At 39.3% G+C, this 18,369-nt stretch overlaps 1 protein-coding gene and 1 long non-coding RNA gene across 2 annotated transcripts; one reads left to right on the top strand and one right to left on the bottom strand.

Moving 5' to 3' along the window:
- Positions 1 to 733: 733 nt before the first annotated feature.
- Positions 734 to 10,921, top strand: slc16a1a (solute carrier family 16 member 1a). Its single transcript, XM_023269439.3, has 5 exons — positions 734 to 1,114; positions 5,933 to 6,196; positions 8,590 to 8,733; positions 8,927 to 9,700; positions 9,815 to 10,921. Exons 2-5 carry the CDS (start codon positions 5,980 to 5,982, stop codon positions 10,048 to 10,050), a joined length of 1,371 nt encoding a protein of 456 aa, XP_023125207.1. The 5' UTR covers positions 734 to 1,114; positions 5,933 to 5,979; the 3' UTR covers positions 10,051 to 10,921.
- On the bottom strand, positions 5,329 to 14,780 carry LOC129348845 (uncharacterized). Its single transcript, XR_008601564.1, has 3 exons — positions 14,580 to 14,780; positions 13,890 to 14,012; positions 5,329 to 5,766 (listed from the first exon to the last, which is right to left on the bottom strand). It is a non-coding gene; the product is annotated as an uncharacterized LOC129348845 (long non-coding RNA).
- Between the last annotated feature and the right edge of the window lie 3,589 nt (positions 14,781 to 18,369).

Below are 18,369 nucleotides of genomic sequence, written 5' to 3' on the forward strand. Positions count from 1 at the left end.
CTTGTGTTTTCACAAATATCAGTATGTACAGGCAGATTGTATGAGGACATGCCTTTAAATAGGCGTGTGTTTATATTAGAGTGTGCGAGAATGTTTTTGTCCCAAAATCCATTTCCATTCTTCACACTATGCACTTATGAATAAATTCCAGCCCAGGAGAAAACAAGTGAATTGTAGGTGTTGCTCTATTGCATCCTTTGTTTGAAAAGCAATAAAAGTGTTCAAGTAGAGGGAAAAAAATGAGGTGCACGACATTAAACAACTTAACAAAGAGAAATAATGTTTCTACGGTGTCAAGAATTTGAGGGCCCTTTGCTGGTACACGTTGTTTCAATAACCTCTTGTGCTCCGGCCTTTCCTTTCCCAGACCCTGATACAGGCTCATTAATAGCTCCACAGGGAGTTTGGGAGGAAGGCTCAACCAGGACTGACCCTTGAAGTGGTCGAAAGTCTTTCTTTCAGGTGGTCGAGGTGAACAATGTCTGTTGTTTGAGTAAAACCGATTTCTTATTGCCGCGACTTCCAATATTCAATTGAATAGCACTGATAAATCAGCCAACGTAGGAAATCAGCATCTAAGAAGTCTTATCTCTTCTCTTAGCATCTTATATCTTCGAGTGCAGACATTACTCTATATCCTCTTCCAGCACGCATGCCGTAGTGCCGTGCATTGAATTACTCTGACCTTGTGTGTGAGCTCGGCACATGACAGAGGGGTGGAGAAAGCATTGTAGGGGCATGGCACTAAGTCCCTCACAGCCAATAAGACCTTCACTGACTTCCCCATTTAGCAGCGCAGTTGTCCAGATGGTCCAGCTGTTTAATCTGAGCACTGAATGAACTCAACTTTTCGACTTTACTTTACTCAGTGGAGACAGATGCAGTCCGATGCCGAGGTGCCACTGGCAACTTTTGGACTGTCATAGTGGATAGAGACCCATAGATCCCTTCTGGAATATCTGTGATACATATGCAGTAATATTTTTTTTTATTTTCCTTTGATTTCATACATATTCAAAGCCACTCAGTCCCATTCAATGATGTCAGCAGTGTGTTAACGTGCCTCCGAGACTTTGTTCTCTGCATCTGTCTCTGATCAAGAGCTCCTGTCAAGGTAAGATGCTCGACACAGCAGACACAACGCACATTTCACATTAGCCTGACACCACTTTATGAATGATTACTTCCACAAATGGTCAGTTTTCAGCCAGATATTCATGGGGAAAAATGTATTCTTTGTTATAACAATGCTTATTATGTGAGTGTGTGATTTTCCAGAGCAAATATTTAACACACTGTTCTCATCTATAATTAATCGGACAAATTCATCAGTTCTCATAAGCGCTATTAGAAATCTGCGGTCAGAAGAGGCCCAAAGCAAGGCTGCAGGCAGAATGAATGAAAACTCTTTTACTAGAAGCACAAAAATGTAGCCAGAGATGTAATATTTTGTGTTCTTCCAGCATCACAAAAGCTACTTTTTGCTGTTGGTCTAGCCAACCGTACTGTCTATATTGACAGTCATCACTATCAGTTCAAACAAACACTTGAATCTGACTTCCATTGAATGTTATTTTGTTAAGATTAGCTGCTTCACATGGTACACTTGGGGTCAGCACTGCAACAAAGTGGATCATATTTGTCAGATCAATTTAAAATGAATTAGTTAAAGCAATTCAGCCTCATATTCTGTAAGCACAGACACCAAATATTGTTTTTACAACTACTAAAGCCCTTCACTGAGCCCTTCCTGCTTTGTGCTGGTATGTGTGTGTTGTCAAGTGGCACTTTCAGGCCGCCTACGTTGACTACTTTATTTAGATCTTAACACTGTGAAGGGGGTTCTCCTCTCTGCCTATTTGTCGACTCATTTCATTTTTCTACCTGGCTTAAATGGATTGGCTCTGCAGTTTTTACTGAATTGTTTGATACTTGGCTCTCCGTTTTATAGCCAAGCGATCAATCCTTAGTGTGAAATTATCTGTTTTATTCATTATTTCTGCAGTTTTGCCATTTTATCAGGAGGGTCCTGTCCGTCTTAACTCGTTCCTCCATTCATCATCTAATGTCAACCACTGAATTTTTCATTCTTTAAAAATAGAGACAACACCGTCTGCGCTGCCACTTCAGGACATTTCCCCAGCATGCTGTCCTATTTGAGAGGCAGCATACACACTGAGAATGTTTTAACTCACCTTGTAATTTTGCAGATCAGTTTTCAAAGTGAAAAAGGTGACAGTGCACTTTTCTACTTGGCACTCAAGTTTTTTGTAATCATCAGGTCGACATGATGACTGACCTACGCTCCAATAAAAGACACACGTCTATATACTAACAGGCTGTCAAAATACAACTGAACGGAAAAGATAGAGTTTCAGTGCAGCATTCACTCTGAAAATGTTTTAACCTTACCTTGCGTTAAGTTTTCAAAGTAGAAAAGGTGACAGTGATGAAGCTAACCAATCTAGACAAATTCTGCATGAAGCAATATGAAAAGTAATTCAAAACATGCTTAACCCTCCTGTTGTCTTCATTTAGTGGCACCAAAAAATATAGTTTCCTTGTCTGAAAAAGTAATTAAAATTCAGCAAGAAAAATTCCCCAAATGTCAGAAAATTTGCAAAGCCTTCAGGAGGAAAATTCCAATAATTCCTTAAAAAATTCCCTGAAAAATTTTATTTAAAAAAAAAAATCCCCCAAATTTGGCAAGAAAATTCTTGTAAATATTTTCAAAAATGAGTAAAAATCTTTTTTAAAAATAATTAAAATATCCAAAGTGATTACATATATATCAGTAAAACTTCTAATATTTTCTTTAAGAACATTCACAAAAAAAATCTACTTTTTTAAAAAAAATTGTGAATGTTCTTAAAGAAACATATTCTTTTTTACATTTTTTCCACCAAAAATGTTCAAAAATTTCACAAAAATGTCGAAAATGTTGACATCAGAATTTTCACTGTGAAAATATTTTTTTTCTCCACATTTTCAAACTTTAAAACAGGTCAATTTGATCCACAGGACAACAGGAGGGTTAAAAGAACAGGAGGCAACATGAAAAAGAGAATCAGTTATGAGAAAATTAGCATTTACTGGGATGTGTATGTGTAACACACTTACTTGATATCAGTCTGTCTAAGAGTGAAACTGAGAGCTCACGATCAGAGTACAGAGCTGAAGGTAGGACACATTCAGCCTTCAGTTAATAAAACTAAAATTAAAGGGGAAATGACAAACCATCAGGAAAGTAGCAGCATTTAACTCTCCACAAAAACACCAACTGACATCTTTGCATTTCTGTTTATAATAAAACACATTCCTCATTGTTCAGAGGAACTTTGTGCTGAAATACGTTACCTTTGTATGTCATCTACATGCACATTTAATCAGTTTGGTTGCCATCTGATTATTTCAAGCAACCCACTATGAATAATGAACAAGAGAGAAACTGTAAGCTCTTATTTCTCCTCACTACCTATTGCATCTGTAGAATAATGCAAAAGGCACATTTACAGCTGCACAGCAGCAGCTAAAATCCCAGCTCAATAATAAAAGTTCTTTAAAGCATTAAATATTCACAACTTGCTGCACACAACTGGCTTATCCAATAAGTTTCCAGAGCGCTAAACCAATTCATCAACCAAATCAAGTCCTCCTTGGCTGAAAAACACTATATCATCACCCACTCTAGAGCACAGCCCTGAGCTATTGAGCAGCGTGGATTCAACCTGTGCTCACGGTCTGATCGATGCTCTCTCTGGACAGTCTCCCCTGTGTAAACAATACAGTAAGTTGTTTGACTCTGCAGATGGACTCTTATTCATCACCTCTAAAGTGAAACTATAGGAGATCAGCGGGTGGGAGCTCAGTTAATACATGCAGAGAGCAATTCAGAGCAAAGCAAGCCCAGAAACGGCATCCTTAATCTTAAACTCTGTCATTGAGTTCAGAAAATGTTTTTTGAAAAATCTTGTTTCTTTTTATATACTTTTTAGAAAAGCAGACGTGCTCAGGATAACATATTGGTCTTCATATGAGGCATGTACTGTATGTTGCATGGAGAATTCATGCAGTAAAACTACCAAGAGGCCTTCAGAGAGCATTAAAGGCAGTTAATATTGAGATCAGAGGGCATGAGATAGATGAAAACAATAAAGATCAATGGTGTCAGACAGCAGTTATCGTCTACAAATGAATCACGCCTATAAACAGCCTTGATTCACTGCTACCAATTAAATATCTGTTAATGAAATGATTCTGAACCATTTGCAAGGCTCCTTTCGAGGGTATATGTAACAGTATAATCTTAGATACAAAGTTAGACTGTTGCTGATATAGTCCATCCTCAAATTTGCTTTTAAAATGTTGATTTGATGTCAAATGTTACAAAGCTGAGGCAGCATACATGTGAGATGACTGATCAGGCTGATACATTTATTAATGGAAATAGTTCAAATCATTTCATGATCTAAATCCTAAACATTTAACTCCTAACATCCATCCATCCATTATCTATACAAAGCTTAATCCTCATTAGGGTCATGGGGGGGGGCTGGAGTCTATCCCAGCTGACTTAGAGTGAAGGCAGGGGACAAATCCTAGATAGGTCTCCAGTCTAGCACAGGGCTACATATAGAGACAAACAATCACACTTATATTCACATGTTCGGACAATTTAGAATTCCAATTAACCTCAGCATGTTTTTGGACTGTGGGAGGAAGCCAGAGAAAACCCACGCCTGCACATGGAGAATATGCAAATTCCATGTAGAAAGATACCAGAAAGGTGGGGACATGAACCAGGATCTTCTAGCAGCAAGGCAGCAGTGCTAACCACCAAGCCACTGTGCAGCCTAACTCTTAACAATTGAACTGTTGTCAGTATGTTCTCCAAAGTTCTTCCGCATCACAAATACAAACAAAAACAAACATATCAAAAATGCTTTAAGAAATACTGAAGTGTAAATTAAGTCTTCAAACAATCGCCAAGAAAAGTCAGCATTCGAGGGGCAGCAGGATTTATTTATCGACAAAAAATCCAGGAGTAATTCTTAGCAGTGATAACACCCCAAGAAGAACTCAAGATACGGAGCTGTGCACCATCTTTTATGCTGTGAGCGTTGGTCATTTTTACACGCCTATAGGGTATATGACAGGAGTGGCAGTTTTGATATCATCATACCTTTCTCAATCTATTGGTCAGATCATGACGTCAGGTTATCATATTTCACCTCTAGGTCACTTTACAGAAGACGTGTGCATCAAGTTATCATTAGGTCAGAGAACATGCCCAGACATGTTCAAATTTTTTGCTTCACATCTTACTCTTATTATTTTGTGATGGATTTCATGCCTATTATTCTGATATATGTTAAAAGTTATAATACCTTAAGTTTACACCATTATGTTTTGAGTACATGTTTTTGGGGGTGTATGGGGTGTTCAGGGAGGGATAGTACCTCTGTAGGAGGGCTTGCCATGCCCCCTTTCAGGATAACCCGGACAATGTTTGCTCCCACCTGACACTCTGCTCTCACCTGTGGCTCCTCGAAGCTGTAGCATGCGCAGCGGCCACACTCCGGCCAAGGGTTGAGGCAGGCGGGCTAAACCAGATGGAGGGTAGCCGGTCGGTCTGAAACCCTCAGGTGATCATACTCGACACAGTCTATATTTGCATGTGAAGACTGGCTCTGGCGGACTGCGTAGACGAAACCACTGGACTGGTTCATTCACCCTATCCTACGAAGAAGTCAAGGTCATCTTCGCCTGCGAAGGATGAACAACAACAACATATGTTTTACTTCTGGTCTTCAGTCTAATAGCATTTGCCATAATTATATCATCTCTTACTTTTAGCACATCATACCCAAAAAATATTACACTACAATACTAACAACTAAGCAAATTTCTTTGTTGCTTCTTCTATCTCCAGGAGCTCTGAAACGTGTTGAATTTCGACGAGGAGTTTTGTGAGGAAAAATGCCGGCTGCCATTGGTGGTCCTGTAGGCTACACACCACCTGAGGGTGGCTGGGGATGGATGGTGGTGATCGGGGCCTTCATCTCTATTGGGTTCTCCTATGCATTTCCCAAGTCCATCACTGTCTTCTTCAAAGAGATTGAGGTGATCTTCAATGTGACGAGTAGCCAGGTGTCCTGGATCTCCTCCATCATGTTAGCAGTCATGTACGGCGGAGGTGAGCTACAAGCCAAAACAAGCTGCCAAACATGGGTTTGCTTACACCTGACATTTAGCACATCAAGAAGGTTTATAGACTGAATCAATTTCTGGCTCTTAGCACAAATGTAAAAGATTTATTCCTACAGTGTTCAGTTAAAAGTCAATCCACTGCTTTTTGCAGGAATTCTGGCTCACAATGTCTTCTTTCAGTCACTTTGTCCACAAAGAATCTATGGTTTCTCATAATTATTGTGCAGATTAAAGCAAACATTTCATACTGAGATAAAACAATACTGTAACTCCATTGTTTAAGTGTTGCAACACTATCTGTCTCTGGAGCACATGAATGGGTCTTAGCCTTGAATACCTGCGGACTGTTTTCCTTTGTGCTTTGAGAGTGAAAAACCATCAGGGGGTTTTGGTTGTGTTCCTGCCCTGATGAGATAAATGAGACACTGGGTGATGTCACACAGGCCTGGTCAGTCAGGTAATGATAAGGCTCTATTCATCTGCATGATATTCAACACGGAGAGAATAGAGTTCAAAGAAACTCTTCCTGTCCCACAAGACCGTCTGCTCTGAAATCAAAACACTGCACTTCTCTTTGCTCTAATGTGTGTTAAACTGGAAAAATGATGACACAGGCATCTAATCTCTGGGAAGTTTGAGAAAAGTTGCCTTGGTGTAGCAAACACCATATGAAAAGACTTCCCATCAAATGTTCTTTTCTGGCCTGAATGTAAAATTTATTAGTGTATATTTCTATAGACAATTAAATAAAAGTGGACTAGCCTTGTATTTCTTGTATTGTGTCCATACTTTTGAACATAGTACGTCAAAAAAATACCTGCTTATTACACTTCTGCTCCATAAATCCCATAAAACCTGATTCCCACGTGTTACTTACTTACAGCAGGACTGCATTCCAAAGGAGAGCAAAGCATCACATTCAAGTTAAGCCCTGATTGCGAAGTGTTGTGTTTCCTGTAAAAGAATCAAGGCTGCTTATTGTTCAGCAACATACTCCCTTAACAAGTAGCTGCAGAGTGACATGCAGGCAGTAGAAACAGCAGTTAAAGTTCATAGAGTTAAATAATAAGAATGTGATTGTTCTTAATTTGTCTTTCACTTTACACCGTGTCATTTACTGTGCTTTATCACATAACTGATCAAAGCTGTGTTTGCATTTCATTTTTTCTTGGCTTTAAAAGTGAGATCTGCATGTTCTAACAAGTTGTGAACTGCCGTTGTCTCAGTCTACATCTTTAGGTGTAACGACTCTTAATGCCAACATTTTGATATAAATACACTCTAACGAAGGCAAGCTGTGTGTGATAATTGATATTTTAGAGTTAGGGAGGAAGTGTCTGTCACTGCTGTGTTGCCGTCTGTACGTTAAACATTCTGAGCACATCAGCAGAAGAAGTTCATTAATGGCCTACTGTTGCGCACCTCTGTACTCCTTCAATTTTTGATTCATTATGTTCATAATGTTCTACATTGGTTTGTCTCCAACCTTTTTATCCTAAGCAACCCCCTCTGCAAACAGAAGGAAAGAACTCATTGTTTGTGTGGAGACTGCCTGCATTACAATTTAAAAACCCTTTGTCTTGCACTGTGCTGGCAAATGAGTCTGGACAACCTCTAAACAAAAACTGTCAGTTTCCATTTAGGTTCACTGGGTAGTGCAGGGATTTGGCAGGAAGGCAGAAGTGTCTTCCTTGTGGATCCTCATACTCATTTAGGCTGGTTGTTATAAGTTGCAGATGGAGATGGTGTTTTGCGACCTGAACCCTCGTTGCATTTTAGTCATTTGTCTACAAGTCATAGTAATTTTCCTGAACCGATGTCAAATCCAACATCCTTGCATCTTAATAAGTTGATTTATTGTCGCCTCATTCAGTCAGTCTTTCTGTGAAACTGGTGCTCCAGGTGCCAAAAGATGCATGAAAGAAGATTTCAATTGTTATTTTAACCCACAAGAATGCATCAGTACCAAAATTTCCCCCAAAGCACACATGCTAATACCTCCACCCACTTGTCTGAAATGAGATTCTTCCAATAATCATCCAAATGTGCTTGGAGTCCATTTAAAAAGAATTCCCAAACAAATTATTCTTCTGTCATTTTTTATGAATCTCTGAATCAACTAAATGATCATTTCATTGCAGCTTTCGTGGTTTTTCTGACAGATCGCATTATTAATGGCATGAGAACACATCTACTGCAGTGCAGCACTGACAAAAATGATTGCAGAAGTTGTTTGAATTTGCCGAGCCTCTGCTGTGGCACTATAGCCCTCTGGTGGTTAAATGTGGAACACTGCATGTTACTAAAATGAAAAAACGCCACCTTTCAGTATCTAATAATGTGTGTGTGAATATCTGTGCAATGTTTTTTCTGCTTCAGGTCCTATCAGCAGCATCCTGGTTAATAAATATGGGAGTCGGCCTGTGATGATGGCAGGAGGATGCCTTTCTGGATTGGGGCTTGTTGCTGCCTCTTTCTGCAATTCCGTTGAAGCACTGTACTTTTGCATTGGTGTGGTGGGAGGTACCTAATTTTAACTTTCTGTATTTTCAAGTTTGGTCATGACTCACCCTTTTTTTTTTTTTTACTGTGCACTGTTGCCATCTAGTGTTGCTCTAACATAAAAACACCCAGGATTGCTGTGAATCTCTCATCACTTTTCTATGCTCAGAACTGTCTTTTTATACAGTTACACATGTTTTAATTGATTCTTCAGGTTTGGGATTGGCCTTCAACCTCAACCCTGCCCTCACTATGATTGGAAAATACTTCTACAAGAGAAGGCCAATTGCTAATGGGATTGCCATGGCTGGCAGCCCTGTCTTTCTCTCTACTTTGGCTCCCCTTAACACCTGGTTCTTTGACCAGTTTGGCTGGAGGGGAAGTTTTCTGATCCTAGGTGGCCTGCTCTTCAATTGCTGTGTCGCTGGATCCCTCATGCGGCCGATCGGACCAAAACCCAAACCTCCAGAGAAGACTACTGAGAGGAGGACTGTGATGCAGACCATAAACAGCTTCATCGATCTTTCTTTGTTCAAACACCGTGGCTTTTTGCTCTACATCGTGGGCAATATCGTCATGTTTTTCGGTCTCTTTGCACCACTGGTGTTTCTCTCTAATTACGCCAAAAGTAAAGACATCCCCAAAGAGAAGGCAGCTTTTTTACTGTCTGTGCTGGCTTTTGTTGACATGGTTGCCCGGCCCTCAATGGGCATTGTCGCCAACACCAAGTGGGTTCGGCCCAGAATACAATACTTCTTCGCTATCTCCGTGCTGTACAACGGTGTGTGTCACGTTCTAGCTCCGATATCAGTAGACTACAAAGGCTTTGTTATTTATGCCATCTTCTTCGGGTTTGCTTTTGGCTGGCTGAGCTCAGTGCTGTTTGAGACCTTAATGGACCTAGTGGGAGCCCAGCGCTTCTCCAGTGCTGTTGGGCTGGTCACTATTGTGGAGTGTGGTCCTGTACTGTTAGGGCCCCCATTGCTTGGTGAGTACACCACCCGCCATACGAAAAAAAAAAAGATTACTTTGTAGTTTACCAAAGGTTAATGTTGACAACAACACAAAAATAATGAAATGTGACCTTTTTTTGTCCCCACAGGAAGATTCAAAGACATCTACCATGATTACAAGTACACGTACCAGGGCTGTGGGATCCTCCTCATTGTCTCCAGTGTCTTCCTGTTTTTGGGAATGGGACTGAACTATCGACTGCTTGACAAAGAGAAAAAAGAGGAGGAGAGGAGGGGCAGGATGGGAGTCCGAGAACAAAAGTCCAACAGGGACAATGCTGCCAAAGAGGTGGGAGAGGCTAGGAACACAGAGGACACCGTCTAATGTTCTGAGCCACATCAGCTTACTTATTTGTTCAAGTCTATGCTGTCAGTGAGGTGGATGTTCATGAAAAATAGATGCTTCTGTGAAACAGGCCACATCAACATTCCTCTACTGTTTCATAATGCACTGTATTTGAAGAACGCCACAGAAATCATAGTCTCACTTGCTGTTCACTTTATAGCATTTGCACGCCTATTAAAGCCCTTTTAACTCCAATAAACAATCCACATGAAATACCTCTTATATTCGTATTGAGAATGGTAAATGTGTTTATTAGATTAGTAGTCTTGTATTTCACTCATAGGATTTTATGGCTTCTCTTTAAAGTCAGGTAATTACACAGCAACTCTTCTTAAATTTTGTTGCCACGCATTATATATAGTATCTTAACCTTCTTAAATGTACCTGTTATTTTGCTCCAGAGCATAGCTTTATTTTTCAAAAGAGACACTTTCCCTGTCAAAGTGCATAATGACAGTTTGCACAACACTTTCCTTACCACACCATCTCTCAAAGATCTCATTTATAAAGACGTTTTCCTCTTTTCAAAGAACTGGCAGCACAGTGCCGTTTTTTAGGGTTTGCAGACATCCTCCTTGTCACTATAATGAGGTTTATTCTGCAAATGTATTAATTCTCATTTTCAATTTCTCTTTGAAATGTGCTTTGCTGGTCCATTTTTGATAGTGGATTATGTCAGTTAAAAATAATTCTGAGGACATTAAAACCTTTTGCATCGTTTGAGTGTTAACGTGATATGAAAATGAGCCACTGACTGCAAGCTACAACATATATGTATGTATATATAAGCTATAAAAAAATGGAACACATGAGAAAGTCAAATAAATGGCCATTTGACAAGAATATAAAAGTCCACTGTGTTCTGTGTTTTTCATAAACTGGAGACAGAAAAAGAGGTGTGCCGACAGTATTTATTCAAAAGTGACACCATAATATAGTGGGTCTTTTAGCGATTAGATTAGATGGAGAAAATACATTATTGGCTTTCTTGTATAGGCATTTATTAAGACAAATGTGTCCGCAGCACTAAGTCAGTCTGTCAAATTATGCTCTTGCCTCCTCACACGGAGCCAACTGGCCTTAATTAGAATATCGGCGCGACTGTAATAACTTGTGATTATTTTTTCACTGATTGAACACTGTAATCTTAATGTGCCAAACTGATTATGTAGTCATGATGGCTTCAAAGATACAGATTAGTGCAACACTGCTCTTCTCATTAAACAATGGCATTTTACCAGGAGACGCAACACATCTCTGTGCTAAAGGCCACCTGCAAATGAGATTTTCCATTTATCACTTTTATCCCTTCGTCCAATTAGAGCGTAGCTTTCCTAAATAAGAGCTAATTTTTAGTAATCATAAAACAAAGGTGGAAAGACACACATATTCCACTTTCAATTCAGCAGGTGACAGTTTTGCTTATTATTTATACTGGCTGACAAGAAAGGTTAGTATGTTGCTTTGGAGGAAAGCCTTCAGAATTCAAATCTGCACTTGTTAATAACGACAATAATAATTATTGTCCATTATTATTAGTATTATGACACATCAGGAGAAGTTCATTAAAGGTCTACTCTTGTTAATAATTATCACAAATAATAATTATCATTGTTATTAAATACCTCCAGGATTTCACGGGCTTTTTTTGAGATTGTTGGGGCCTAAAATGCCTGAATTCACGGCCACTTTTCTAAAAAAAAAAAAAAAAAAACTGTGACGTAAGTTGCTATGTTTTAAGCGTATTTGTTGCCAGAGACAGTGACAACTGCTAAAAAGTTGCATTTTTTTTCTTTGTTTTGTAATAATTCATTAAAAATCAAAGGTAACTTGTTGCAGCGGGAATAAAACTGCACTGTTAAGTATTCCTTCTTTCACAAAATTAAAAAACACTGAGCACAAAAGATTGCTAAATGTCAAACCTTGACATTGACCCATGACAAAATGATTTTTTTTTAAAAACACAGTAGAACAATCTTAACGCAATGAGTTGGTTCAAAAGCTAAAGTGCAAAGAACCTCACAGTAAGAACGAATAGCTCAATTGAACTCATGTTCATAAACATTCACAACAACGTAAAACCCCGGTTTTCCTCTGATGAAAATTACTGAATGCATTACTGACCTCAGCTTCTGCAGGATTTAAAGTTAAACTGTACATAACCTCTCCGTAAACATTTAGCATCACTGATGATGAAACAATTAAAATCCTGCAGTTGAACATTAAAGTGCACAGAGCCTCTCAGTAAACATTCAGCAGCATTTATGTTGAAAAAAATTCTACAGCATTTAAAGTTAAACCTCCCAGTAAACATTAAACATCATCTATGTTGAAAGATCCTAATAAAACAGTGCAAACCCAAGCTTTTTTACCCACATAATACCTGAATCCAGAAAAGGTAGCCTGACATTCAAAGTAAACAGCATAGAACCACCGTACTTCACTTTAGCTTATACTTGTACCTACTGTTACAGTCCAACCTCTAGGGCCAGCTGGATGCAACAAAATGACTAGATGTTATTGTTTCAGGTAAAGGAATTTATTGCTCAGTAGCAAATGGAACATAAAAATGATAACAAAGAACACAAGACAGGTGGATGTTGCCAAATCGAAGAACAGGATAAAACAAAATGAAGGCCAACAGAGTTTGTAACTGAGCTAAACACAAACAAAGTAGCTAAACTCCCTAGCCAACCTTAAAATACAATAGCAACTCCCACTATAAGGAACAAAAACTAATACAAACAGGGTATAAAACAAACTAAACTGGTGCCTCTAGCCACAGAACACAGGTCACAAATACTCAAAATACTAAACAGCTTCTTCATACAGTTGGCAGACTGCTAACTGGAGCCACTGTCTCCACACCAAACTAGCAGCCACCAGCAGAAGCTCTAAATGTCCGCAGTACCCACCACAAGTAACTACGGACCAACCAAACACAAACCATACACCACTCACAGAGGCACCAGAGCCACCCTGACTGAGAGTTTGGCTGTAGTTTTAAGCTCTTCAGGTGTGGCTGGTGGGAGGAGGCATCGTGGTGACTGACCAATCTGATAGCTCAGGAGGTGTGGAGGACCAGGGCTGGGAGGAGGTCTGGAGCTCCAGGCTTAATCAGTCCTGATGAATGTCAGGTGGAAACTGGAGCTCAATCGTCAGCCAGCTGTAATCAATAAGGTCCCCCAAGCCATCCAGACAAGAGGCTGTACAAAGTCTATCACCAATTACCAGAGGACGTAACACGAGACAGTGCAGAAAGTAAACGGAAGTCTGAATCCCACATATTTCAGCACGTACATCTACATCTGGTCATGAAACCAAACACCCAGATTCAGATTTGTAGCTGGACACATCATCATTTATAAATGCAGTATGACGAGGATCAAATACTCTGACCTCCAGAAGAAGGTTAATGGCAGGCTGTCCATCTAATATGTACTTACTGAGTTTCTCCTCAGCATTGTTGTATGCCTGTTGCACTGTGTTGATGATTCGTGTCTTGATACAATAGGTTATGTTAAGTCCCTCCAAGCACTGGGCACATGCTTCATACTGTAGCTCTTTATTTGCAGCAAACTTCATCAGCAGATCCTTTAGTGACTCCAAACTAAAAACAAAATCACTGAAAGGCTAAGTGAGGAAGCATTGCACTGCTGACTCGCTGCACAAACAACATAGCCATTTCCGTGTTTCCGACTGTTGTATTTATTTCCAACGCTGCACAAACCAACAAAACAAGGCAAGGCAAGATGTTCAAACGCTCAATTTACAGTTAGATTTAACGGTCAACTAAAAAACACGATCTTGCTACTCACCCCCTCTCCATGCAGCCGCCGCGGTGAACAGGTGAATATGTGACGTGGGTGAAAGGTGTTAAACGAACAGCTGAAGGTGAGGAGAACAACAGGAGTTTCTGTGGTATCTGGCTCCTCTTCCTGCTGCAAAATACAAAGAATCCAATTATGAGGACAGTTAGAGTATCAAGGTCACAAGTCATAAGCTGGATACTCATCATTGCTTCCTTCGTACTTGAAAAGGTTTGCATTTTTTAAGTGTACAGATAAGACATACTGATTTCTACTATCCACAATGGATGTGACATGATACTTTTAATGTCACATTCATCGTACATCCTGTTCCAATAGAAGCTACAGTATAATGAGGCATCAACAGTCTGTGGAAGCTTCATGTCAACTGGATTCGTCCAGAATTTCCTAAATGGATTCAATTCATCAAAAGGGACAAAATTATTCCAAACATAAATAATTTACATTTATACATATGGCACCTAACCATTGTAATAAGATGTTATCATTAAGCTAGATGAACTAGAAAGAAATCATTTTGATTATATGAAATGGTGAAAGAAAAGACAAGATTGTTGTTGATATGTTTAGATACTATTAACTGATACACATCACAGTGTTTATATTGCAGGCTTTGAAGAATTTTGACTCATCCTCACACAGGTAGAGAGTATTTCAAAATTATTGTTAAATACAAACCTATTAGCTACTTTCTGGTCAGTGTGGTTCTGAGTTGTGGAGATTTTCAGGTTCCTGGAACACATTCAGCAGCATTCTCTCTAGTCCTAGAAGTGGACAAACTGGAATAAAAACTCTGATCAGCAAAAAAGGAATGAATAAATAATGCCCACGTAAAAGTGCACTAATATAACAAACACATCTTACAACAGATGCACAACATTAGTGTGTGAGTCACATTTCAGAATAGTGAACCAGAATCTGCAGGAGCCGAACAGAACCCAGAGATACAATCAAGCATTCAACAATCAGGTGCATTTCAGCTTAAATCATACTGAGATTTCTTTGAAGATTAAGAAAACACCACTTTATTTCACTCCCACTTTAGCCTACAAGATGGAATAATTGTTCAGAGAAATTGTAAATCTAATAAACGCATCATCTCACTTTAAGGACTTGCCACACAAACACATCAGATAGTCATACAGTTCAATGTTTTCTGTTCAGTCAAGTTTCTTTTAAACGTCAAAGAAATTGAATAACCTATTTGTTGGACATATGCTGATAAAACATTACTGATGCGTTTCCTAATAGCTCATTTCTTCTTTCTATTGTCTGACTTCCAACATTTATTTTCCGGACTTCCACATTTTTACCTTCCCTCTGAACTACAGTGTCCAAATCAAACTGATCGACATGAAAAATATCCCAACATGGGCACACAAAGGTCCACATCAGTGAAACTAAACTCAGCTTTTTCTCACCATTAAGAATGTAACTTTGACGCACGTTCCACACATTTCAGACTAGAAAAGGTGCGCTGTTTTCTGCTACTTGCTCAACTGACCTTCCAATATTACGCACAAACATTTGACTCTTTCCACTCAGTGATGCCAACTTGGCGACTTTCTGGCTAAATCTGGGACTTTTCCAATCCTCTTAGTCCCTCCCCGTCCCAAAGCACTCACAGGCGGTCAGTCTCACAGTAGCCTCGCAGCAGCCACATTAGAGGAGACCATAGATGGCATAATATACAGTTAAATATATTATATATCATACAGTCTATGGAGGAGACCCACACCATGTCCAGACGTCAAATGAATTGCGCGTGCGCAAACCTGCTGCTGCCGCTGATCCTGCCCTGATGAACAGAGGAGGATGGAAATGGAAATGTTTCTTCGCTGTCTGTAAGGGAGATAGAACAAACTCGGTTTCAGCAATAGTTCTGCGTTATCACCAGATTCACACAGGGAGTGTCAGCCAGAACACCACCTGAGGCCAGTTTCTCCAGAGTACAAAAGAAGCAGAGACTTGGTTGAGTGCTAATTCACTGGCAGTTGTGGTTGTGATTTTCTACAAATGAAACAAACATATCTTAATAACTTAAATCTAAATACACAATCTTACTCCAGCAATGCAAGCAATAGGAACAGAAATGCAATCAAATGCTCCACAATCATGAGCTTATCCATAAATACAATCAATTACACATAGTGCCGCTATTTGACATATATTAACACAGAACTTGCTGTCTGACATTTCAAAATAAAACACGCTTAACATAAAAACATGAACACGCTCGTATTTTGAAACCAGAAGTGACGCAACTTTACGTTCATAACGTCAGACGGCGAAAATTAACTTCTCACCACATTCCTGACTTTACAAAGGCACAGTGCCGTAACAGTTCAAGCCAAAAAATAAGTAAAGAATATGTACATGACAATAACATTAACTAGACACAACATCACACATATCACTTAGACATACTCACTCTTCATTCACACACAACCAACGGCTAAAGGAGGATTTCTCTGTCGGCTGTTAACTCACCAATCACTCATTGCTCTATCACGCTGTGCATTACTACATGACGTCACTCACCACACCTGTCTCAGGTGGGCGACGCCCCGCCCCTGAAAGTCTACAAAGGAAATCTAACATTATGTTAACATATATATATATATATATATATATATATATATATATATATATATATATATATATATATATATATATATATATATATATATATAAACTTTGGGGCTTTTTCTACACAGTAACTAAAATAAATCACCGCCTTTGACCCACACAGCCTCAGTCACTTAATCACCCCGACCACTAGGGCTGTCACAAACGACGCGTCGACGAATCGCCTGAGCACGATACGTCATCAAAAGCGGAAGTGAGCGCGCAATGCAACAGAAATCACCATCCGAGTGGAGCACGGAACACGCATGGACATCCGCGCTGTATCGTGCATATATAGTATATAGCTGTATCGTGCATATATAGTATATAAAAAATAAAGTAACTTGTGGCAGCCCTACCGACCACTGTGTGTTTTTTCCTCCGTGACATGAGCTACACATCTAGCTAGGTAGCTCATCACGTCTCAGTCTAAACTGTAAACCTGAAGAGATTCTGAGGACTCAGGATCCGTCAGAGTCGGAAAACTTCTGCTAATCCACCTGCTGGATTTTGGAAACGTCGCCTGTTGTTTCATTTTACACATAAATCTGTGACCAGAGGTATGTAAACATATGAGTCACGTCGTTGTTGTCAGACTGTTACTTTAACAGTCACACTGCTGATTTATATCAGTTCTTAACGATGCTAACTCAAGGCTAATGTTACCTCCACCTCTGTACATGAATTAGCTCTGCAGTTACGTTGCTGTGGCCGCTAACAGACAGCTAAGCTAACTGTAAAAATCTCAACTATTTTACTCACCAGACCAGAGCACTTGTTAGAAGAAGGAGAGCCAGACTTTGGAGAATAATTGCTGCTGGGAGCGACTGCTAGAACCAGCGGTTCTAAGCAGAACCGTACGTTGTCTCCTTACCGAGTGAACTACAAAGTGCTGCCTGGAAAAATCCACACGGTCCCAAATCCATATTTTTAAAAAAAAAACGACACAAAGAGGAAGACAAAGGGATGCTTCCTTCACAGCGCTGGAACAAAATATCTGCCTCCAAAAGTCTTCTAGCGACCAGAGAACAGTTTAAAAGTTTTTGTCGCCTGCTAAAGCACCGCCATCTTGAACTTTGAGATTTTTTTTTCAATTTTTTTCGAACTTTATTAGCACAATGCTGTATACAAAATGGTTCAATAGCGGTCAACAGCAACAAACAGGTGAAGCACCATGCTCGAGGCAAGTAAATAAATGAAAATGTAAAGATAAACAAGAAAAGAAGAGGTAAACTAAGTTAAAAGAAGAAAAAATATCGTTTAAATTCATTACATAAGCCTTTAGTTTTCACAGCTTTAACATTTGTGCAAAATTCAAGTGTCCAAGTATGATTTTAAGTAGGTTTTAAAGACCACAAAATTGGGTTTCTGACTGGCAAATTTGCTAGCATGAGTATGAAGTTTTGCCAATAATGAAATGAGATTAACAATAAACGATTTCTTAACAGGCAAATCATTAATAAAGATACCAAATTAAATATATTCAGTTTTAACCTTCAAAGTAATATCCAATTTTCAATTTTAAAAAAGACTGATATCACTGAAAAAAAAAAGAGACTGATATCTGTTTTTGAGCTTGTGGTTCTCTATTTTGCGTTTGATGATTTTCCACAGGTTTTCAATTGGATTTAGATCTGGTGATTGAGCAGGACAAGGCATGGTTCCAATGTTTTGGTTGTCCATCCAGGCTTTAACTGACCTTGCCATGTGGCAAGAGGCATTGTCTTGTTGGAAAGTCCAGTCATCAGAGGCAGGAAAGAGTTTTCCAGCTGTTTACTCTTCCTCATGTCATGTCATGAAAAAAAAATAAAGTAACTTCATAAAGCAGGCTCAGTCAAAA

Source organism: Amphiprion ocellaris, chromosome 5 (assembly GCF_022539595.1).
Source record: "Amphiprion ocellaris isolate individual 3 ecotype Okinawa chromosome 5, ASM2253959v1, whole genome shotgun sequence".
NCBI lineage: Eukaryota > Metazoa > Chordata > Actinopteri > Pomacentridae > Amphiprion > Amphiprion ocellaris.

Excerpts from the sequence above, each read along its gene's own strand:
- slc16a1a (XM_023269439.3), top strand. The coding sequence starts at position 5,980 with ATGCCGGCTGCCATTGGTGGTCCTGTAGGCTACACACCACCTGAGGGT. Across the intron at positions 8,734-8,926 it reads TTGCATTGGTGTGGTGGGAG|GTTTGGGATTGGCCTTCAAC; the intron begins GTACCTAATTTT and ends TTGATTCTTCAG. Across the intron at positions 9,701-9,814 it reads GTTAGGGCCCCCATTGCTTG|GAAGATTCAAAGACATCTAC; the intron begins GTGAGTACACCA and ends TTGTCCCCACAG.